The sequence below is a fragment of the Cyclopterus lumpus genome, chromosome 21 (assembly GCF_009769545.1).
Source record: "Cyclopterus lumpus isolate fCycLum1 chromosome 21, fCycLum1.pri, whole genome shotgun sequence".
In the NCBI taxonomy this organism is placed as follows: Eukaryota; Metazoa; Chordata; class Actinopteri; order Perciformes; family Cyclopteridae; genus Cyclopterus; species Cyclopterus lumpus.
The window spans coordinates 3,932,366-3,956,651 of record NC_046986.1 but is presented as its reverse complement, the minus strand read 5'-3'; the positions used below and the strand labels follow the sequence as shown (position 1 = coordinate 3,956,651).

Below are 24,286 nucleotides of genomic sequence, written 5' to 3'. Positions count from 1 at the left end.
AATCGAATCCTCTTTATCTAACCCTAAAAAGCTCTTCTCAATTTTTTCCAACCTCCTTGACCCCCCTGGTCCCCCCCCCTCCCTCCACCCTTCTACCAAGAGCGAGCTATCTTTAACCAAGTCTCATCCTTTCTTCACTGTAACAACCTTCTAGACCCCCACCAGTCTGGATTCAAGACAGGCCACTCAACAGAGACTGCCCTCCTTGCTGTCTCTGAGCAGCTTCACGCTGCTAGAGCAGCCTCTCTCTCCTCTGTCCTAATCCTTCTAGACCTTTCCGCTGCCTTTGACACAGTGAACCACCAGATCCTCATGTCCTCCCTCCAGGACCTGGGTATCTCAGGCACCGCGCTCTCACTCTTCTCATCCTACCTCACCGACCGCTCTTACCGGGTAACCTGGAGAGGATCTGTGTCTGAGCCTTGTCCTCTGACTACTGGGGTCCCTCAGGGTTCAGTCCTTGGTCATCTTCTCTTCTCTCTGTACACCAACTCTCTTGGCTCTGTCATTCGCTCGCATGGCTTCACCTACCACAGCTATGCTGACGACACCCAACTGATCCTCTCGTTTCCCCAATCCGAAACACAGGTAGCAGCACGAATCTCTGCCTGTCTGACCGACATCTCTCAGTGGATGTCCGCTCACCACCTGAAAATTAACCCGGACAAGACTGAACTTCTCCTCCTTCCAGGAAAAGGCTCTCCCACCCACGACCTAACTATTAACTTCAACAACTCAGTCCTGGTTCCGACTCCGACTGCCAGGAACCTCGGTGTGACGCTCGACAGTCTACTCTCCCTAACTGCCAACATTACCGCAATAACACGCTCCTGTAGGTACATGCTGTACAACATCAGGAGAATCCGACCCCTTTTCACTCAGAAGGCGTCACAGGTTCTGGTCCAGGCTCTGGTCATCTCACGGCTGGACTACTGCAACTCCCTCCTGGCAGGTCTACCTGCTAATGCCATTCGACCTCTACAGCTCATCCAGAATGCAACTGCTCGACTGGTCTTCAACCTCCCGAAATGTACCCACACTACTCCGCTCCTCCGCGACCTTCACTGGTTACCGGTGGCCGCCCGCATCCGCTTCAAAACATTGGTACTTGCGTACCGTGCTGCGAACAGATCGGGTCCAGTCTACATCCAGGACATGGTCAAACCTCACACCCCAGCCCGTTCACTTCGCTCGGCTTCTGCCAATCGGCTTGTAGCTCCTTCACTTCGAGCTAAACACTCAACAAAATCACGACTGTTTGCTGTGCTGGCTCCTCATTGGTGGAACGAGCTCCCCATTGACATCAGGACAGCAGAAAGTCTCTACATCTTCCGTCGCAAACTAAAAACACATCTTTTTCGACTATACCTTGAATAGGTAGCACTTAAATGCCGTAGTAGCACTTAAATGTCCCTTACCGATAGCACTTTGTTGTTTAGCACTTTAGTAGCACTTAAATGGCACTTACGGATAGTACTCTGTAGTTTAACGTTATTGAAGAAATTGTACTTGCTTGATTCTTGTTGTTCTGAGTTTGGACTCATGGTTTAATGCACTTATTGTAAGTCGCTTTGGATAAAAGCGTCAGCTAAATGACATGTAATGTAATGTAATGTAATGTAATGTGTTAGAGATCAGCCCAGGTGCCAGGTGGTGGAAGCCACGCCCACACCATGCACACAGAACACAGAGGGGAGTAACAGGGAACAAAGGGAAACACCAGAAAGGGGCGCAATGCCGCGAACTAGCGCTGGAAATCCCTCATCCGTAAGAGCCCCAAATGTACCACAGATATCACTGACGCCATTAGGCCAAGCAGGTGAAGGCATAATCAGAATGACACAGCTTTTCCCAGCTGGAAGATGCAGAGACACTACGTGAGGGACGCTACATTCGCCTCCAATAGCGTAACATGATAAGAGAGGGAGTTTATTTTGAGACCCAAGTATTCTGCGCCAGTTCTACTCGACTCTTTGTCCAGTTTATAGTGAACCCAAGATCCGTGAGATGATTTCTCACTGTAGCGGAATCTCCAACTGCCTGCTCCCGTGAGTGGGAGTATACCAGATAGTTGTCTATGTACGAGAATATCCTGATGCCGCTGTTCCGTGACGGAGACAGAGCGGCCTCCACACACTTGCTGAACACCCTCTGGGCTAATGTCTTGGTACTCGTAGGCTCTGACATTATAAGCAAACCTGAGAAAGTGAAAATAGGCATCTGAGAGATTGATTGTTACAAACCAAATCTCACAGGACGAATGGACCGACAGAGCCCTTTGTGTGTTGACATCCTGAATGTGTATTTGCCTCACCTGAGACTCCAAGGCCCATTACACGCCCACAGCCTTGCACTGCACTGTGTGATAAGCATAGGATGAGATTGTAAATGACACAGATTTCATCCCATAGGGCTGAGTTAGGTGACCCTGAGTCCAGCTGCCCGACCATCTCCGCCTTGTACGCAGATAGCAGAGTCATAGCATTTAGAGAGCACACTGAGTGTGCAGCTTACCGATACATTCCCTGTAAAACGGAGGCAGTAAAGTGCTCAGTTACTAAGCAGATAGATGTTTGAGGAAGCAGAGAGAGATCGGAGGTTTACGTGGAGGTGATAAGCCACTGATGGCTCCACTTATGGGGGTCCAGCCAGACCCAGCTCTCCTATCCTGTCGATTTCCAAGATTGAGTAGCCCTTGGTGGGAAGCCTACTTTTAGAAGAACTTGACCAGTACCTGCCCATTTTTTCCATACAGACAGGCACTTGCTTTGATGGCGGTTGGGCTGGTGGTAGCCTTTTACTGTCATGTGTGGAAAAAAATAAATACATTACACTGTTGGCAAATAACTTGAGACACATAGGCTTGTATTACTTTATTGTTTTAACTTTTGACGCATGCGCAGTAAGGCCCCCTGAGGACAGTGACCCTAGAGTGGAAGCTCCACACAGCAGAAAGCTACAGAAAGGAACAGAGGGTGCCCGAGGGCAAGGACTCAAGGTTAGTTGAGAAGCACCCACTGATAACAGGGAACGAGAAGACAGACAGTGTCTTACTGATACATGTATAGAGCATTTGAATACAGCATTAAGGTAAATCTGCACACTAGCTCGCTTCAGCCTAAACAACAACACATACAGCATGGACCCTAGCGTTAAGGTCCCGTAAGTTCGCGCCGAATATGAGAGCCCAAGGCCGAACTCAGAAGCTAGCGTCCGTTCCCAGCACACAGACTGCCCTTATCCAAACTGGGGCAAAGGAGAAAACAGATAAACAGGAGAATCCCAGCAGGTAGTCAAGGGCAACCCCTCCTGTGAGACTGAATTATACCAGCTCCGATCATGCCCCCACCTTCACCCTCCGACAAACATGCTCACACACTGATAAGAAGAAGCCGGGAAGTGAAGCCAGTGTGAGTGGAAAGTACTCAGTGCTCCTACCGGACAGGCTTGGTATAGACCTTGCCCCGTCTGCATCAGTTTTGACTTTTAATCTAATGGGACCTGATAAGAGGAATCCTATATGCAGCTTCTGCGCACTCTGTTTAAGCGCCTTTTTCCTTGGACACTCAACCCTGTTGGGTGTTCAACGTAGGACCGTGCACGTTTAACTGTACGGGAGCATTAACTCTGCTTTTTATTACTGAATAAATATTGAGAACTAACTTTAGTTCACTGGACTCCGTTTGCTCATTAATTGTTGGGTTGTACTCCACAACACATGCAAGTCTCTTTCTTCTCCTTTAACATCCTGGGCTGTCGGCCATTGTATCCCCAATTTGCGGTCCGTTTGTTGACCTTGTATAAGTCATCCTCCTCGTCCACTATTTCGTCCATGTCGAGGAGGTCACAGTTGGCATCGCCCTCTGCGTCCTCACCGACTGGCTCCACCTCAAGGAGCTCCTCGAAAAGTGGAGGCATCTCTGAGCATTCAGCATCCATCATGTCTGCCCAGCTCAAAGAGGATCGCGGCTGATGGGTGCTGGTTTTGGCTTCTGGCAGGTAAGGGTCCTGCTTATTGGATACCACCACTCTGAGCCTCCTTTCCAGGACCTTCTCAGGTATTGACACACAGTGCAGACATGACTGTGGGTGAGACAGCGATGCCTGAGCGTATTTAGCGCCCATGCAAGCTATGCACATAGGATGGGGGTCTTGATTGGTGATACACCATCATATCTTAAGGAGCTTGTAGTACCATATTGCCCCACTAGAGAGCTGCGCTCACTAAATGCGGGGCTAGAGTCCTAAAAAGTAGGATGGGAGCAAGAGCCTTCAGTTATCAAGCTCCTCTTTTATGGAACCAGCTTCCACTTTCAGTCCGGGAGGCAGACACAATCACCTCATTCAAGGATAGACTTAAGACTTTCCTGTTTGATAGTGCTTATAGTTAGGGCTGAATCAGGTTTGCCCTGGTCGAGCCCCTTGATATGCTGCTATAGGCTTATAGGCTGCTGGGGGATGTTTTAGGATACACTAAGCACCTATCTCATCTTCTCTCTCTCCTTATGGATGAAATTACATCTCTCCATTGCACCTTATTAACTCTGCTTCCACCCCGGAGTCGTTGTGACTTCACGTCTCATAGGGTCCATTGGACCTGGAGGTGTCTGATGCCTGGTGAACCGGCCTCCCGCGTTGGCCCTGCTGATGCGCCTCCTCTCTACCTCCTTCTGTTTCATGGATTGGAGTTCCATTCATACATTGTCATATTCATGTAATGTGTTTATGTAACTTTGTAAATGCTGTTCATTCTGTACACATGACATCTATTGCTTCTGTCCATCCGGGGAGAGGGATCCTCCTCTGTTGCTCTCCTGAAGGTTTCTTCCCTTTTTTCCCTTTCAAATGTTATTTTTGGGGAGTTTTTCCTGATCCGATGTGAGGTCCTGGGACAGGGATGTCGTATGTGTACAGATTGTAAAGCCCTCTGAGGCAAATTTGTAATTTGTGATATTGGGCTATACAAAATAAACTGAATTGAATTGAATGACAATTACACACTCTCCTAAGCAGGAATTATTCCTGTCTGGTTGTTCCAGGTTATTCTTCAGAAAATATCCAACGCAGAACAACACAGACTTGAGAACTCTTTTTTGTGTGACTTTGTAGGGATAATGTAGAGACTCACAAATAGCCACTACATCATGATAACTTCCGCTTCCAGTGCTACTAGAGCAACAGCAGCCAGACGGGGGGAGCATCTCAACGTTGATTGGCCCAAAGTTGAAATATTTCAACTCTGGAGAAAATTTGGCAACGCACCATTCGCATCTATCGCGCCGCCCGGCGAATTTCGCAACCATTCGCGTCTGTTCATTGACTTTGCATGGGATCTACTTGTGCGAAAAAATCACAACACGTTTGGTGTGAACGCCCCATAAGTCTGCGATGCACTGGTGAGCCTCCAGGCTCACATCTTTGAACAGTTCTTGCATAAGGCTAAGCACTGTGTACAGAGCCAACACAGATTTGACTCCGACCTTGGGTTTTTGTTGGGGAGCTCCAAAAACTGTTTGCTAGTTGAAAATCAGGGCTTGAGTCTTGTAGTTTGACATAGGCTGTAGTTGAAACCCTGGTGTCTCACACAGATGCAAAAGTGTGCATTGGTGTCTGAGAAACACTGACCAAGCGTCTCTATTTGACAAATTGGGAAGGAGAACGGGTTTGCTCCCTCAATGCCTGTATATGTGATTCTGCTGTAACTTGGTTTTTCCAATGACTCTCCCTCCCAGCCGAGTCTGGAGGTTCTGTCTGTTCTTTAAGCCTGCCAGCATACTTCCTGTATGGTCCTGTCTGGGCTTCTGGCCCCTTGCTCTATGTCCTGTGCTACTCCACGTATCTGAATCAACACAACCACATCATCTGCAAAGAGCAGAAAAGCAAGGTCAACAAACGGGACACTCTCTTAACCCCAGCTGCAACTTGAGATCCTCTCTATGAAAGTCACGAACAGAATTGGAAAAGAGAGACAACCCGGTTGGCACCCAACACCTACTGAAGACGTGTTGGACTTTTTGACAAGAACACCGTTTGAAAAGTGATTTAAAACATGTTGATTTTTAAGGTCAGGACTAACAGAGCTGAGGGGCAATGACAGCAAAAGCCCACTAAGGGACTTGGGGACAGCCAGCAGAGCCTTGCCTGTGGATCTCAGGCTGTGCTCTGCTCAGAGGGGGCAGCAGTTCAGCAATGTAACTGGGAGCTAAACCGGTAATGGCTTTAAAGGTTCAATACTAAAATGTATTCTAAAACCTACCAGTAACCTGAGAAGGAAGGCTAAAACAGAGGGCTTGAATGATCTTTTCATCTGGTATTAGTTCTATAGGCTCAATTTAACGAAACAAACACCTGGCATAATTATTGCGTAATAATATTGTAACAGTTCAGCTCCACACCTTCTTTCTGTTAATAGTTGTTTTCTTTATATCTGTTTGTCTATTAACTCTCTTGTCATTTCAGACCCGGTCTTTCACACCTGATCATCCTTCATTCCCTTCACCTGGTTCTCACGCCCATCTCACCTGCAACCCATTCCCTCGTTAGTCACTCACTACTTAGGTTCCCTCACTTGCACTTGTCCTCTGCCAGATTGTCTTGTGTTTTGAGACCAAGTTCTCCAGCGTTCCATAGTCTGTGTCCCTGTTTCTGTCTGTTCTGTTCCTGCCGTTACTCCAGTAAAGGATTATTATTTGCTTACTCTGTTTGGTCCATTGTGCTTGGGTCCCTGGTCTTCGATCCGTGACATTACAATCTGGCCAGTCATGGACCCAGCACCCCCTTCTGCAGCAAACCGGTTCGAGAGGATCGAGGATGCCCTCCAGCAGCACGAGGCGCAGATGGTCCGCTTCGCCGTGGAGACACGGCAGTCCACAGCAGCCCAGGAGCTGGCTATGGCGGCGATGACCACCCAGATGCTTCAACTGACAACTGCTCTGACCCAGCTCGTAGCCTCTGCACTGTCTCCTGTCTCTCCGCCTCCTGCCTCTCTGCCGCCTGCTCCAACACACAAGCCTTGTGTGGGAACCCCGGAGCGCTACGCGGGAGAACCCGAGGGCTGCAACCCATTCATTACGAACTGCTCCATTCTGTTCTCTCTGCAGTCCCACACCTTCGCCACAGAGGAGGCTAAGGTGGCCTTCACCATCAACCACCTGACTGGCAGAGCGCGACTTTGGGGTACTGCTGAATGGGAGAGACGTACGCCAGCTTGTTGTTCTTTCCTGCTGTTTTCTGCGGAGCTTCGCAAGGTCCAAGCGGGGGACTAGCGGAACTGCGCCAGGGGGACCGGACAGTTGTGGATTATGCCCTAGAGTTTCGCACAAGGGCACGCCTTAGCCACTGGAACGAGGCAGCCCAGTGTGAGGTGTTTTTGACAGGAATAGCAGATTATATTAAGGATGAACTGATCTCTTTTGATTTGTCTGCCAACTTGGATGGCTTGGTAGAATTGATTTCCTGAGTGGACAGACGCATCCAGGCAAGGCGACAGGAGCGACGCAAGGGGGAGACAGATCGTCGTGTATTCACCCAGCGTCGAACTTCTCCAGCAGCCACCAGCTTCACCTTGGGGTCCCAACCAGGGGAGGTTGAACCCATGGAAGTAGGGCGCACCAGGGCTGTCCTGTGTATTTGCTTACTCTGTTTGGTCCATTGTGCTTGGGTCCCTGATCTTCGATCCGTGACATTACAATCTGGCCATTCATGGACCCAGCACCCCCTTCTGCAGCAAGCCGGTTCGAGAGGATCGAGGATGCACTCCGGCAGCACGAGGCGCAAATGGTCCGCTTTGCCGCGGAGACGCGGCAGTCCACAGCAGCCCAGGAGTGGGCTATGGCGGCGATGACCACCCAAATGCTTCAACTGACAACTGCTCTGACCCAGCTCGTAGCCTCTGCACCGTCTCCTGTCACCCGGGAGGAGCGGGAGCGTCGTCGCCAGGGAGGTCTTTGCCTGTACTGCGGCCGGGCTGGCCACTTCATATCCCGATGTCCAGTAAAAGGCGTGGCTCACCCGTAGCAGGGGAGATACTGGTGAGCCGAACCACAAGACTCTCTCCTCATCAGAGACCCCTTTTCCACGCTCAGCTGCTGCTCGCGAACGGATCACAGACCCTCGCTACATTCATTGACTCTGGCGCTGACGACAGCTTCATTGATGAGGACCTAGTCCGTCAGCTGGGTATTGAGCAGGTACAGCTGCCTTGTTCTGTTCCAGCCAACGATCTGGACGGCCACCTACTAGGGACAGTGACTCACCAGACCACGCCAGTGCGCATGCTTCTGTCCGGTAACCACTATGAGACCATTAAGTTTCTTATCCTGCGGTCACCCCAGCATCCACTAATCCTGGGGCACCCCTGGCTCCGCCGCCATAACCCTCACATTGACTGGGCCACAGGGGCCATCCTGGGGTGGAGTGCATCCTGTCACCTGATCTGCCTGAAACGGGCTTCTGCACCTCAGCGGCCCGCTTGCCCCAGCTCTGCGTTGGACTTGTCAGGAGTGCCTACGGAATACCATGACTATCGGGAGGTGTTCAGTAAGGTCAGGGCCTCATCTTTGCCTCCACATCGGTCCTACGACTGTGCCATTAACCTGCAACCAGGCACTACCCCACCCAGGGGCCGCCTGTATTCCTTATCTGCACCTGAGAGAGAGGCCATGGAGGCGTACATCGGTTCCTCTCTAGCTGCTGGGATCATCTGTCCCTCTTCTTCACCTGCCGGTGCGGGGTTCTTCTTTGTTGGGAAGGACAAGTCACTTAGGCCTTGCATTGACTACAGGGGCCTCAATGACATCACGATCAAGAACCGCTACCCACTCCCACTCATCTCTTCTGCCTTTGAGTTGCTCCGGGGGGCAACCATCTTTACCAAACTAGACCTGCGTAATGCCTACCACTTGGTCCGTATCCGAGAGGGGGATTAGTGGAAGACAGCTTTTAACACCCCCACTGGGCATAATGAATACCTTGTCATGCCCTTCGGTCTGACCAATGCCCCAGCCGTCTTCCAGGCCCTGGTGAATGATGTGCTGAGACATGTTGAACAAGCAGGTGTTCGTCTACCTAGACGACATTCTTATTTTCTCGAGGTCCCGAGAGGAGCACATTCACCATGTCCAGGCAGTCCTTCAACGTCTCCTGAGGAATTCTCTGTTCATTAAGGCCGAGAAGTGTGAATTCCACGCCTCTTCTGTCTCCTTCCTGGGTTACATCATTGGACAGGGGATTGTGCAGATGGATCCTGCCAAGGTGTCAGCGGTGACGTCCTGGCCCATTCCAGACTCACGTAAGCAGCTACAACGATTCCTGGGGTTCGCCAATTTCTATCGGAGATTTATCTGTGGCTACAGCACCGTGGCTGCCCCACTCACCTCATCCAAGGTGCAGTTCCAGTGGTCACCCTCGGCTGAGGAGGCCTTCCAGACCCTTAAAGCCCGGTTTACCTCTGCACCCTATCCTTTAGGTCCCCGACCCAGAGAGACAGTTTGTTGTTGAGGAGGGCGCCTCCGAGGTAAGGTTGGGGGCCATCCTTTCTCAGCGGGCTGCCAGTGACCAGAAGCTCCACCCATGTGCTATCTTTTCTAGGCGGCTCTCACCTGCTGAGAGGAACTACGATGTTGGTAACTGAGAGCTGCTTGCCGTTAAGCTGGCCCTTGAGGAGTGGGGACACTGGCTGGAGGGGACCAGTCTGCCATTTTTGTGTTGGACGGATCACAAGAACCTTGAATATACGCAGTCCACCAAGAGACTGAACTGTCGGCAAGCCAGATGGTCTCTGTTTTTTACCCGGTTTAACTTTTCCCTCTGTTACAGGCCCGGTACTCATAACGTCAAGCCGGACGCCCTGTCCCGCCAGTTTGTGGACAAGGGGGATTCCACCCCTTGCAATGACAATATCCTTCCTGCCCCCGTCTTGGTTGCCGCTATCACTTGGGAGAGAGGAGAGAGTCAAGGCTGCCCTGGAGTCCCTGTCCCCCTGAACGCCTGTTCGTTCCCCAGACCCTGAGGTCCTCCAGTGGGCCCACAGCTCCAGACTCACTTGCCATCCTGGGAGCCAGCGTACTAGGGATGCTTTGCAGCAGAGGTTCTGGTGGGCGACTCTGGAGAAGGACACCCGGGAATTCGTCAACGCCTGTCCTGTCCGCAACCAGCACAAACCATCCCATCAGGCTCCCGCTGGTTTCCTGCAACTACTGTCGGTGCCCCATAGGCCCTGGTCGCACATCTCCCTGGACTTTGTTACCGGCCTCCCACTGTCCAACAAGCACACCACCATCCTAACAGTTGTCCATCGATTCAGCAAGATGGCCCACTTTGTGCCCAAGCTCCCCTCGGCCAAGGAGACTGCGGAGTTGGTTCTGCTTCATGTCTTCCGGCTTCACGGCCTACCCACGGACATAGTCTCTCTGACCGGGGTCCTCAGTTCACGTCCATATTCCGGAGGGAGTTCTGTACACTAATCGGGGCCACAGCCAGCCTGTCATCTGGATTCCACCCCCAGTCTAACGGCCAGACTGAGCACAAGAACCAGAAGATGGAAACCGCTCTACGGTGTTTGGTCTCCGAGACTCCAGCATCCTGGTCCCAGCAGCTCCTGTGGGTGGAGTATGCCCACAACACCCTGACCAGCTCTGCCACTGATATGTCCCCGTTTCAGTGTGCCTACGGGTTTCAACCCCCATTGTTTTCTGCCCTGGAGAAGGAGGTTTCCTGCCCCTCGGTCCAGGCCTTCGTCCGCCGCTGCCACCGTACCTGGGCCGAGGCCAGGGTTGCACTCCTCAGCTCGGCCAACCGTTATTCCGCAGCAGCCAACCGGCGCCGCTCCAAACCCCCCATCTACCAGGTTGGCCAGAAGGTGTGGCTATCGAGTGTGGCCTTGCGAGTGGAGGCGAAGAAGTTGGCACCCAGGTTCATCAGACCATTCGAGATCCTGAAGGTCATCAAGCCTGCAGCGGTGAGACTCAAACTGCCCCGGACCATGCGGGTCCATCCCTCGTTCCACGTCTCCAGAATAAAGCCAGTTCGGGAGAGTCCACTGGCCCCTGCTGTACAGCCTCCACCGCGGTTCATCGAGGGAGGTCCTACCTACACGGTGCGCCGCCTGCTTCGTTCCCGCCATCGTGGAAGAGGGTTACAATACCTGGTTGACTGGGAGGGATACGGTCCAGAGGAGAGATGCTGGGTCCCGGCCCGACACATCCTGGATGCCCCTCTCATAAGAGAGTTTCACCGCAGCCACCCTGATCAGCCCGCTAAGGGCTCTGGGCCCAAGGGGGCTACCGAGCCAGACGCTGTTTCCTCTCTCCCATTAGCAGCAGCAGACATCGGGGAGGATGAGGAGGAGCCATCTTCTGATCTGGAGAACTCACCCACCGATGAGGAGAGGGCGGAGATGTCTGAGGAGTATTAGTCCTCCCCCAGATCCCCTCTGCCCACCCGGTGTGGCAATTGTTTTGGGACGTCCCTTACAGGGGGGATTCAGTAACAGTTCAGCTCCACACCTTCTTTCTGTTAATAGTTGTTTTCATTAGATCTGTTTGTCTATTAACTCTCTTGTCATTTCAGACCCGTTCTTTCACACCTGATCATCCTTCATTCCCTTCACCTGGTTCTCACGCCCATCTCACCTGCAACCCATTCCCTCGTTAGTCACTCACTACTTGGGTTCCCTCACTTGCACTTGTCCTCTGCCAGATTGTCTTGTGTTTTGAGACCAAGTTCTCCAGCGTTCCATAGTCTGTTCTGTTCCTGCCGTTACTCCAGTAAAGGATTATTATTTGCTTACTCTGTTTGGTCCATTGTGCTTGGGTCCCTGGTCTTTGATTCGTGACAAATAAAGTGTCATTGTCTGGATATTTCATTGAAAACAAGCATTTTGTTGAATAAAAAACAAGCATGTTCATACATTGGTTGAGATATATTTCTGTGATTCTGTGAAATTCAAGCACAACGATGAAATAGGAGTTTTAGTAAATTATTTGTATACACATTGTAAAGAAAGACAAGTGACAGAGAAAGCAACACGCAGTGAATATTATAACTGTATTTTCAAATTAAAGTTTGGATCATACATTACAACATTTAACTTAATTATCATGTATTATAGCATGACATCATTTTTATGAATACCCACTGACATGGTTTTAAGACCTTTTCTGCTTTTCACACATCTTAAATGCACATATTTAGATCAGGGGAAAATCATCCAAAGCCCCCTTCCAACCTGATATTTTGGATCTGTGTATATTTCTATGTGTATACAGCGATAAAGAGCTTTGAGCTATCGTGCTTATTGTGTAACCAAGGAAATAAAATACATAAACAGCTTTTCGGTGAGAACCACACTAAATTCATTGAAAATGTGACTGATATTTGTAGAGAGTGTGGACTGTTAAAATGTGTTACGTCAGCTATGGAAGGTTTGGTAGCCTTCTGGTCTGCAGAACAAAGGAGAGCTACAGAGTTATTGTATCTGTGTGTTACAGAGGGAAGGAAAGAGGCTTGGCTGTGTGATAAAGTGTGTTGTATATTATTTCCTCCAATTGACATTTAAATCACATTATAAAGGATGCTAATCTTTTTATTCTTAGAATGCATACGACCTAAAGGCAATCAGTCATTGTTTGTTCTCTCCTGATTTCATAAGTTGCAAGGGTTTACAAACTTGCATTTTAAGTAATCATTACTATCGTTTGTTCAAAAGAAAACACTGCAGGCCACAATTTGAATGCATGTGCTATCATCAGGTGCCCAAAACATCTAAAGCTTATTTTCTTGTCCCTCATTGAAAAATGTTTCTTTCAAACCTGTAAAGCAGGTTTTCTTTTGTACTTGCCGATTAAATACTCAAATTGAGACCTACCATACCTATCAATTAACAGATGAACGAAACAAAAATACCATTATATCTGCTCTTTTCAATTATATACCTGCACGTCAGCCACTTCTGTCTTTCAAGCCTGTGAAGCATTTTTTTTTTTTTTTTTTAACCTGCCGGTTACTTGTCATATGTAAGGGATGAAACAAACACTATTACACTCCTTCCTTTCCATAAAATACCCGAAAGTCACCCACTTCAATCTTTACATTGTTCTATGTTTGGCTGTATCATCTTTAATATTAAACTTGTGATGTGTCCGCTGCTCTGTGCATTTAGATGTCAGGGTTCTGTATTTAGTTTAGGATCCCCCGAAAAACAAACAGGATATGGCTAAATTGTTGTTGTCCTCCAACAGCAGGACATAAAAAATGATATCTAAAAATATTTACTGTGGATTGTAGTGATTTCGTAAACTTTCGTTAGACATATTTGAATCCCCCTCACACTGCGTGGTCTAAACAAAATAAGAAGTAAGTACAGGTGCTGAACAGTTTCCAAACTACCTGAAAGATCTGAAAAAATCTTTGAAAGGCCCCCTTGAAAGGAGTCAGGCAACCATCTTTCTAGAGTAGCTGGAGTTGTTGTCTTTCTATGACACTGTAGCATTGAAACAGCACACAATGTAAAGACACATTTAAGACCTGCATGTCAAAGTTTTTACACAAAGGTCACTGTACCAAGACCTTTACACCTGGTATTTAATTCTCACCCACATGACAAAGTACATTTTTCTGTTTAATTTCAGCCACCATGCAGTGTCTCTCTACATCATGTTGGTCTGACATGAGCCAGGCTGCAGTATCTTAAATGTGACAATGAACTTGATAGATTTTCTAAACCAGGGGTAAAAAAAGGCATAGATCACAGGGTTAAGACAGGAGTTGAAATAGAACAGACATGTAACAAAGGCAACAGATGAGGTATTAAGTATAGTGTCCTGGACTGTGAGTACAACACTAAAATATGGACAGATGCACAATAGAAACACAACAATAACAACACCAAGAGTTCTGGCTGCTTTCATTTCAGATTTTTTAGCAGTTACACTGACTGAACACTTGAGAGGGAATGATGCAATCTGAGAGCGCATGGCACGAGCCTGAGACACAGCCACCACAAAAACTCTCATATACAGAACTATGATGACAGTGACAGGACCAATAAAGGACAAAAAAAGATCTGCAAGTCCAGCAATGTTGTTAATCACAACAACACACTCTCCTAAGCAGGAATTATACCTGCCTGGTGGTTCCAGGTTATCCTTCAACAGCAGACTGAAGTAAAGCAGAACATATCCAACACATACAAACACAGACTTGAACTCTTTTTTGTGTGACTTTGTAGGGATAATGTAGAGGCTCACAAATAGCCATATATCGGTCAACTGCTATGAGAACCATGGTTCCTACTGAAGCAGAGGTAATAATATAACTCAGAACATTGTACAAAGTACACATGAGGTCACCGATTAACCAGCAGCCGTCTATGAGCACTATATGAAAGAACATAAGGAAGCCCACGAAGAAATCTGAGACAGCCAGAGAGAGGAGGAGGAGGTTGGTGGGTGTGTGGAGCTGCCTGGAGAGATAAGAGAACAACATGCCGATCATTATTGATAGCGTCCATTGTTTTAAAAGAGTTAAAAGCAATGACTGAAAGAAAAAATACACATTTCCTTAACAGTTCGGTAATTGAGTTCTGTTTTGTTCCATTAACTATTTTTATATTTACAGCTACTAGTTTTATTTATTGATGAAACATATGAATACCTGAAGTGGGAGATCGAGATGATGACCAGTAGGTTGAGAGTCACAGTGAGCACAGAGATGGAGGACAGTAAAATGTAAGTGAGCATTGATAGAGCGTGAGGACGCATGGGCTTCCTGCAGGAGGAGTTGAGGAGTTGTGGAAAGCAAAGTTCGACTTCTTCAAGGGTTTTCATTCTCAGGAAGAGGAGACGAGATGATGCTGAGCTCGTCAGACAACTGATTGGTCTCTTTTCTTTCTTTACATGCCTCCTTCTTTTACTCTGGTGACAACTTTCTCTTAGTGGGAGTGACTAAACTTCCACCTGACTGTTTCATCTATTTTCATTAGGCTTCCCCCTGTATTTCACCTCCCTCTCTTATTTCCTATTGTTACAAAACAATTACAATTTCCATCCTTCTCTGCAATTGAGTTGCAAAATTTGCATTTTTAGCACAGTCATGTCCGGGACAAGAAGAAAGGAGAGTACAGCTTCTCCTTACTATTATGCCATGCACTTGGATAAGCTATAGATGTATGAATATTTTTGCAATGAAGAGGTTTAATGAGTGAATTTTTTCACGTGTCGTTGAACTCAAGCCCTTGCACTTGTCACTGATTCCCTCAATAGTTGTTGTCTCTGATTACTAGTCTCAAAACCCCTTCATATGTTTCTGATCTCCAGTTGGCCACCTCTGCAAGGTTGTCTCTGCACCTTCAGGCCAGCAAGGTGGATGTTGAACGTCTTATGCTCGACGTTATCGTTTCATCTCTTGTTAATCAGCCAATTAGCTCTTTTATTAGACTCCTACATGTCCCATTCTCTCCCTCCAACACATTCTCTATTTCAACTTTTCAAAGACCGATGCTAGGTCAGCGATGCGTCTATCTATGAGGCTCTTTGACGAGATACCCCTCTAATAAAGGTCCAGCGTAAATTCAGGCCTGGAAGACTATACTCTTGTATGTCTAAGCCCATAGTTTATTACTCGTACATCTGCCATTCACTTATCACACATGCTCAGTCATAATGTCCTTGCTGTCATTGTTCAGGGGTGTCAATCATGATATCTGCTGTTTAGATCAGCTGGTGTCCTCTACCCATTAACAAAACACTCACATCTTTAGCGTATCATGCTGCTGCTGTCTCTCTTCAATATATGTTTGTCTCTCTTCCTTTAGTACGTTCATTTTGCTGTCATGCACCCCTCCACCTCCCCATCTCTGCCCAGTCTTCCAGATTCATCCGCCTTATCAGCCACCAGCAATGTCTGGACTCCAAGGGGTATTTAGCTTGGTGCTGCTCAGGGCAGACGCCCCTCGATTACAAAGTAGACTCTGCCAAGACTTTATCATCACATATATTTATGGATAAGTGGCAGATGGGAGAGCACAAATGGGAGAAAGGAGCTGGATGAGCGGGCTAAGAGTGGACGCCTCTGTGGCAGGAAAGTAAAAGAGTTACTACGAAGAGGATCTTGTAACTGGAACTTTGAGATGTAGTATTTTTGTTTTGATTTGGTTAAAGGAACCCTTTTCTCCTCCGGGACGCTTTGAGTTTATGGATGGACCTTTTTTGGTGTTTTTGATTTAATGGAGCTATCTGAGGTGCCGGTGCCCTAGGGACAACCTGTGACGCTACAGTTGATTTAGTTTCATACAAAACAGTCAGCAGTCTCCTTAGTTAAAGGCCAGTGTTTGTTGAACCATTCTAATCTCAGCTCCCACCCAACCTACAAATACTGTCTCACTCTTTATACTACGTCAGTGGCTCTGACCATCTAATATTGATGCAGATAGGTCTACTTGGAGTTCAACCAAATTCACACTGCAGGATTTACAAAGTTGTCAGATTACTTTTCAGTTTATGCTACACAACTCACTGTCTTGAAATCAGGAGTCTTCAAGTCACTGTGGTTATTATACTAAATGACTGACCAGAACGACACCACATGGCCGTAGTCATGCTTGAACACTTGTTCACATATTAGCCTGTTTTGAACGTTTTTTTACTATGTGGATTAGTTACGGTGTTATTTGTTATGTTTATTCATGTCAGCATCCAGTTCCTTTGTATAGGCCGTGCTCTGCTCATAGTCGGCAGCAGTTCAGCAATGTAACTGGAAGCTGAACTGGTAATTGCTTGAAAGGTTTAATCCTAAAATGTATTCTAAAACCTACCAGTAACCTGTGAAGGGAGGCAAACCGAGGATCTAGGATTTTTTTATGAATAGATCAGGCTTGAGATGGGGTTACATTCCCCGACTGAAGTCTAGGGGAGGCGGGGAGCAACAATAAGTGTAGCGTTACCCGACGGACAATAACCCACAGGTAGTGATGTGTTCTTTCGTGTCGAGGCTCCGAAGCGTGTGTTGAGTAATCCAGGAAGATTTTTGTGAAGCGCGTATTGAGGCTTGTGTTGATGACGTTCGAAGCCTCGCGAGCCAGCCGAACCACGTGACCGATTTAGAAGATGGTTCGTATTTGGTGCGCGATTCGAAATAAAAAGGGGCAGCGAAACGCAACGGATTCCCCGATCACATTGTGTGGACTTGGGACTTTATTGCGCATTTGTTTGCAAAGTATTCATGCTTCTTTTTTTGCGATGGAACCAGCAAGAAAGACGAGATGTTCCCCTGTCTGGGAACATTTTGAGCTGATCTCTCTTAATAAGGTATGCACATAGTAATAATAACCATCGTAAAATATTCTCTCTAACCCAGCTTCATCTGTGCCCTGTGAAAGGGTATTTTCATAAGCCCAGCAATGTGGACATGTTGCTATTTTTAAATAAAAATGAAGAAAATGTTGTCCCTAGTAACATAAGCACAGTCTCCCCAATTTGTTTCCACTTTCCCTTTTGACCCCACCATTGTATTATAAAGACAGAACCATATTAATAAGTTCATAATTCATGTATTGGCATCACAAACATCAATCGTTCATTTATTCAATTCAAAGCTTCACACACACCCAAGTCATGGTGTCGTTATAATCACTCTGCCTGTTTTACATTTATTGTCCACTTGATGGCGCAGTAGAGCAAATGAAGCATCATGAAGCTTCGGCCCATGAGTGAACCAATTGGATGGAAAGCTTCAGGAAGCTTCATCTCGCCATCACTACCCACAGGCAACAAAGGGATAAACAAAAACGTGATTTATTAATCAAAGGCAAAACAAGAACTACTTCCTCAAAGTGAGGAAGCGACAATACTCCGCATCAGTGGATATGGCAATAGCAATATATACAAGAGATTGAACTATACAACAACAGCGCCGACACACAAGTTGTAGTCGTCTCTGGGCCCACGGGGTCGTCTGGCCGGCTTCCCAAACTTCTTATACCCCAGCAGCTCCAATCAGCCAATTGCCCTCAGCTGGTAGCCCATCTGCAGGCAATGGGCGTCACCTGTATGGATCCTGGGGTGGAGCCAAAGAGAGAGAGACAGAGAGCGCAGCAACAACACATGTAACAGATGTTTTTTTAGGATTAACCCTGTGATTACTACATGAATATATATGTTATGTTACATGTTTATTGAGTTATACAGTCGACATTGTAAGCTCAATTTAACAAAACAAACACCTAGCATAAATATAGTGTAATAACATTGTGTTATTGGTTGAATATGCCATTGAAAACAAAGAAAATGTAAGGTTCATGTACTGTGAGACATTTATATAATTCTGTCAAAAGGCGTATATCATTTTAGTAAGAGAGACATGTCACAGGGAAATAGAAACTTAGTGAATATTATAAGAGTGATTATTTTAAGATTAAAGTTTAGATCATTCAATGGAACATTTAACTTAATGATCATGTATTACAGCTTGAAAAATCATTCATACTAATGCCCACTGACATAGTTTTAAAACTCTTTGTTAGACAATATGTCAGGATCTGTAGTGTTGTGTCGTGTTTCCTGTTTTATTTTGAAGTCCTTGTGTCCTCTGTTTCTCTGCACTTCCTGTCCCTGTGATTGTCTGCCCTGTCCCTGATTGTTTCCTCCTGTGTCTAATCACCTGCACCAGCCCTCTGTATTTAAGTCCTGTTCATGTCATTCCCCTTGGTCGGTTCGTCTTGTCTAGATCATTGAAGATCATGTGTGTGAGCCTGTTTCGTTTGTTTTTGAATCCTGTTGAGCAATAAAGTTGCCTTTTCAAGTGTTGACGGCGTTTGGGTCCAGTTACCTGCAGCTGCGCACATAACACAATATTTTGCTCTTTAAACATATTTAGGTCAGGGAAATTTTTTTTTTTTGGAAGGGTTAGGGCATGGCCCCAAAACTCCTTTGGGAGCTCAGTTTTTGGATCTGTGTATATTTCTGTGTTTAAACACAGTGTTAATAAGCTCTGAGCTGACAAGTTTTTTTGTGTAAGGAAATAAAATACATGAATAGATTTTTGTGGCGAATCACGAAACTTAAACGCAAATGTGACGGATATTGGTCATCAGTTGAAAGGAAACATGACCAAAACTGCAAATTAAATAAAGATATTGGCAGATATGAATGTTGACAGGAAAGAGAGATGGAACTATTGTATCTGTGCGCGTCTGTGACAGAGGGAGGGGGAGAGCGAGAGAGGCAGTGTGAGAGAGTATTGTATAACATTATCTACATTTCACATTTAAATCACATTACCAGGATACTAGTCTTTATTCTTAGAATGCATAAGTCCTAAAGGCAATCAGTCTTTTCATGTGCGCTCCTAATTTCAGAATTTGTAAGGATTTTAAAACTTAAAGTTTCAGTAAACATTACTATGGTTTGGTTAACATAAAACACTTGCAGGCCACCATTTTAATGCATGTGCCATCATCCGGTGCACAAAACATCAACAGCTTATTTTCTTCTGGATTAACTGTTGAGGTGCCCCTCTCTGAAAATTGTGTCTTTCAACCCTGTAAAGCAGGTTTTTTACCTGCAGATTTCGTACTCGCATTGAGACCTGTCATACTTAACAGATAAACCAAACAAACACCATTACACTTGTTTCTTTTACATAACATACCTGATAGTCAGCCACTTCAATCTTTACATTGTTCCAAGTTTGACTGAGTCATCTTGTAAACTTTAATTAATATGGAACTAGTGATGTGTTTGCTGCATACTATCTCTGTGCATTTAGATGTCAGGGTTCTATATTTAGTTCATTTCTGTGTTTGGGATCCTCAAAAGAACAGTCTGAGTATGGCTTAATCTCTACATTTTGGTTGTCCTCTAACAGCAGTAGATAACAAATGATAAATATATAGTGTGTTATTTTCAGTCAAGATACATTGGAGTGATTTTGTAAACTTTCATAAGAAAGAACATGTTTTAATCCACCTCACACTGTGGCAAACCAAACTGAGCAGAAGTAAGTACAAGTATTGATCAAAGCTTCACAACTACCTGAACATGTTGAAAAAGTTTGTCCAATTAAAACAGCATTTCTATATTAGTCCAAGGGTCCTTCAACTTATTTGTACACAGGAGTCAGGAAACAGATTTCAAGAATAGATACAGTAGTTTTCTAAGTTGCTTTACTTAGACACACATATAATCTGCATGTAAAACTGTTCATACAAACTGTACCAATACCTTTTCATCTCACCACCGTGAACAAGTACATTTTTCTTTCATTTAATTTCAGCCACCATGCAGTGTCTCTCTACAGCATGTTGGTCTGACATGAGCCAGGCTGCAGTATCTTAAGAGTAACAATGAGCTTGATAGCTTTTCTAAACCAGGGGTAAAAAAAGGCATAGATCACAGGGTTAAGACAGGAGTTGAAATAGAACAGACAAATTACAAAGGCAGCAGATGAGACATTAAAGAAGCTGTCCTGGCCTGTGAGTGAAACACAAACATATGGGCAGAGGCACAATAGAAACACAACAATAACAACACCAAGAGTTCTGGCTGCTTTAATTTCAGATTTTTTAGCAGTTACACTCACTGAACACTTGAGATGTAAAGATGCAATCTGAGAGCGCATGGCACGAGCCTGAGACACAGCCACCACAAAAACTCTCATATACAGAACTATGATGACAGTGACAGGACCAATGAAAGACAAAAAAATACCTGCAAGTCCAGCAATGTAGTTAATGACAACAACACACTCTCCTAAACAGGAATTATACCTGCCTGGTTGTTCCAGGTTATTCTTCAGCAGCAGACTGTTAAGGAAAATAGAAAATATCCAACACAGACAAACACAGACTTGAACTCTTTTTTGTGTGACTTTGTTGGAATAATGTAGAGGATCACAAATAGCCATATATCGGTCAACTGATATGAGAACCATGGTTCCTAATGAAGCAGAGGTAATAATATAGCTCAGAACATTGTACAAAGTACACATGAGGTCACCGAGGAACCAGCAGCCGTCTATGAACACCATATGAAAGAACATGAGGAAGCCCACGAAGAAATCTGAGACAGCCAGAGAGCGGAGGAGGAGGTTGGTGGGTGTGTGGAGCTGCCTGTAAAAGATAAGAAAACAACATTCTTATCATTATTGGCAGCGTCAAATAAAAGCAATGACTGAAACTTTAAAACATAATTCCTTCAAAGTCTGATATCTAATATTTAGATTTCTTCTATTCCAATAACTATGTATTTCTGTACAGCTACCAGTTTTATAAATTGTTAAAACATTTGAATACTTGAAGTGTGAGATGGAGATGATGACCAGCAGGTTGAGAGTCACAGTGAGCAGAGAGATGGAGGACAGTAAAATGTAAGTGAGCATTGATAGAGCGTGAGGACGCATGGGCTTCCTGCAGGAGGAGTTAAGGAGTTGTGGAAAGCAAAGTTCGACTTCTTCAAGGGTTTTCATTCTCAGGAAGAGGAGACGAGATGATGCTGAGCTCGTCAGACAACTGATTGGTCTCTTTTCTTTCTTTACATGCCTCCTTCTTTTACTCTTGTGACAACTTTCTCTAAGTGGGAGTGACTGAACTTCCACCTGACTGTTTCATCTATTTTCATTGGGCTTCCCCCTGTATTTCACCTCCCCCTCTTATTTCCTATTTGTTCAAAACAATTACAATTTCCATCATGCTTTGCAATGGGGAACAGCAAGGCACATCACATTGCAGTCAAAGTTGCGTTTTTAGGACAATTGTGTACAGGACAAGAAGGGAGAGTACAGCTTCTGGTTACTATTATGCCATGAACCTGCATAATCAAGAGATGTATGCATATTTTCCAACGTTTTGCAATGAAGAGGTTTAACTAGCTAGGTTCTGAGTTCTTTCATGTGTCGTTTAACACAAGCCCTTGCAGTTGTCACTGATTCCCTCAATAGTGCTCTGATCACGAGTCATGCAACCCCTTCATATGTTTCTGATCTCCAGTCGGCTGGTGTTCAACAAAAGTTGAACACAAAGAATTGAGACGCCTCCGGGCGCGGCGGTGCGGTCGCGACCCTACAGGTTACCTGAACACAAAAGAAAAGTAGTTCAGAGGGAATTAGCGGCCATACTGGAAATGGGGGTAATAGAGTCCAACAGTGCCTGGTGTAGTCCCATTGTTCTTGTGTTTAAGAAGGATGGGTCTATATGGTTCTGCGTGGACTATCGCAGGGTGAATGATGTGTCACGGTTCGATGCTTACCCAATGCCCCAGGTCGACGAACTCCTGGACCGACTGGGCACTGTGTGTTTCTTTACGACACTGGATTTAACAAAGAGCTACTGGCAGATTCCTTTGTCGCCAGAGTCCAAGGACTCTCCGTTTGGTTTATACCAATTCACCACGCTTCCCTTTGGGTTGTTCGGGGCCCCAGCCACTTTACAACGCCTCATGGACCGGGTGCTGCGTCCGCACGCTACATATGCGGCCGCCTACTTGGATGATGTGATCATCCATAGCACCACCTGGGCGGAGCATGTGCAGCGAGTGGGCGCGGTGCTGGAGTCCCTGAGGCATGCGGGTCTGACCGCCAACCCAGGGAAGTGTGCAGTTGGACGGAGGGAGGTACGGTATCTGGGGTACCACTTTGGCGCCGGGCAGGTGCACCATCAGGTGGACAAGATGGATGCCATCGCTGCCTGCCCACCGCCCGAGACAAAAAAAGAGGTGAGGCAGTTTTTGGGGCTGGCAGGTTACTATAGGCGGTTCATCCCAAATTTTGCAGATTTGACCAGCCCCTTTACCGACCTGACCCGGAAAGGTGCCTCAGATCCGGTCCAGTGGACAGAGCAGTGCCAGTTGGTGTTTGAGAAGGTAAAGCAAGCTCTGTGGGGAGCCACTCCTCCACACCCCTAACTTTTCTCTTCCCTTTACCCTGAAGACTGATGCGTGGAACAGAGGGCTGGGGCCGTTTTGTATCAGCAGGTGGAGGGGGTTGACCGCCCGGTACTGTACATAATCAGGCCCCCTCCTACCTCACCGACCTACTCCACCACCACACTCCATCCCGTCGGCTCCGCTCCTCTGATGCCAATCTCCTGTCCATCCCACATAGGACCAAGCACCGGACGTGGGGTGACAGAGCCTTCTCCATATCTGCCCCCTCCCTCTGGAACTCTCTCCCCAAACTCATCCGAGACTGCACTGATCTTTCCTCATTCAAATCCCAAATCAAAACCCACCTGTTCAGAACTGCTTTTAATGTGAGATTGTTTGTTTTTGTTTTTGTTTTCTTATCAGGGTCCGAGCGACTCAAAGTCCCTATTTATTTGTTTTATTTGTTTTACCTGTATTTTAGCTATTCTTATTTATTTATTTTTAGCTTTTAGGATGTTTTAATTATGTGAAGTGTCTTTGAGTACTATGAAAAGCGCTATATAAATTAAATGCATTATTATTATTATTATTATTATTATTATTACATCAGCCGCAAGCTGTCGGAGAGGAAGGCCAGGTACAGCACGGTGGAGAAGGAGTGCCTGGCCAACAATAAACACAACAATAAGAGCACCAAGAGTCCTGGCTGCTTTAATTTCAGATTTTTTTGCAGGTACAGTCACTGAACACTTGAGATGTAAAGCTGGATTCTGAGAGCGCATGGCACGAGCCTGAGACACAGCCACCACAAAAACTCTCATATACAGAACTATGATGACAGTGACAGGACCAATGAAGGACAAAAAAAGATCTGCAAGTCCAGCAATGTTGTTAATCACAACAACACACTCTCCCAAGCAAGAATTATACCTGCCTGGTTTTTCCAGGTTTCCCTTCAACAGCAGACTGTTAAGGAAAGCAGAAAATATCCAACACAGACAATAACTTGAGACATAACACACATGAGGTCACCAAGAAACCAGCAGCCGTCTATCACCACAATTTGAAAGAGCATGAGGAAGCCCACGAGAAAATCTGAGACAGCCAGAGAGAGGAGGAGGAGGTTGGTGGGTGTGTGGAGCTGCCTGGAGAGATACAAGAACCACATGCTTATCATTATTAGTACCTTCAATTGTGATATTAAGACATAAAAGCAATAACTGAAACACAAAAACGTACTTTCTTTTTGGTCGAGATCTTCTATTTTGTATCTTTTGTTCCCCTAAGTATTACATTCTATACACCAGTTTTATGAATTGATAACACATGTGAATACCTGAAGTGGGAGATGGAGATGATGACCAACAGGTTGAGAGTCACAGTGAGCAGAGAGATGGAGGACAGTAAAATGTAAGTGAGCATAGATAGCGAGT

The 24,286-nt window shown here is 46.1% G+C and overlaps 2 protein-coding genes across 2 annotated transcripts; both read right to left on the bottom strand.

The window, feature by feature from the left end:
• Positions 1–13,472: 13,472 nt before the first annotated feature.
• LOC117750498 (trace amine-associated receptor 13c-like) lies at positions 13,473–14,869 on the bottom strand. Its single transcript, XM_034561739.1, is given in 4 exon segments — positions 13,473–13,480; positions 13,886–14,166; positions 14,168–14,461; positions 14,653–14,869. Coding segments are annotated over 4 exon segments (756 nt in total). The 5' UTR covers positions 14,826–14,869.
• A 5,417-nt stretch (positions 14,870–20,286) lies between these two features.
• LOC117750457 (trace amine-associated receptor 13c-like) lies at positions 20,287–21,459 on the bottom strand. Its single transcript, XM_034561691.1, has 2 exons — positions 21,287–21,459; positions 20,287–21,103 (listed from the first exon to the last, which is right to left on the bottom strand). The coding sequence occupies exons 1-2, from the start codon at positions 21,457–21,459 to the stop codon at positions 20,287–20,289; spliced, it is 990 nt and encodes a 329-aa protein (XP_034417582.1).
• Between the last annotated feature and the right edge of the window lie 2,827 nt (positions 21,460–24,286).

What these genes read in the sequence shown, in the direction of transcription:
- LOC117750457 (XM_034561691.1), bottom strand. Translation starts at nt 21,459, where the DNA reads ATGAAAACCCTTGAAGAAGTCGAACTTTGCTTTCCACAACTCCTTAAC. An exon ending in ATCTCCATCTCACACTTCAA is followed by an intron (nt 21,104 to 21,286) that starts GTATTCAAATGT and finishes TATCTTTTACAG; the next exon opens with GCAGCTCCACACACCCACCA.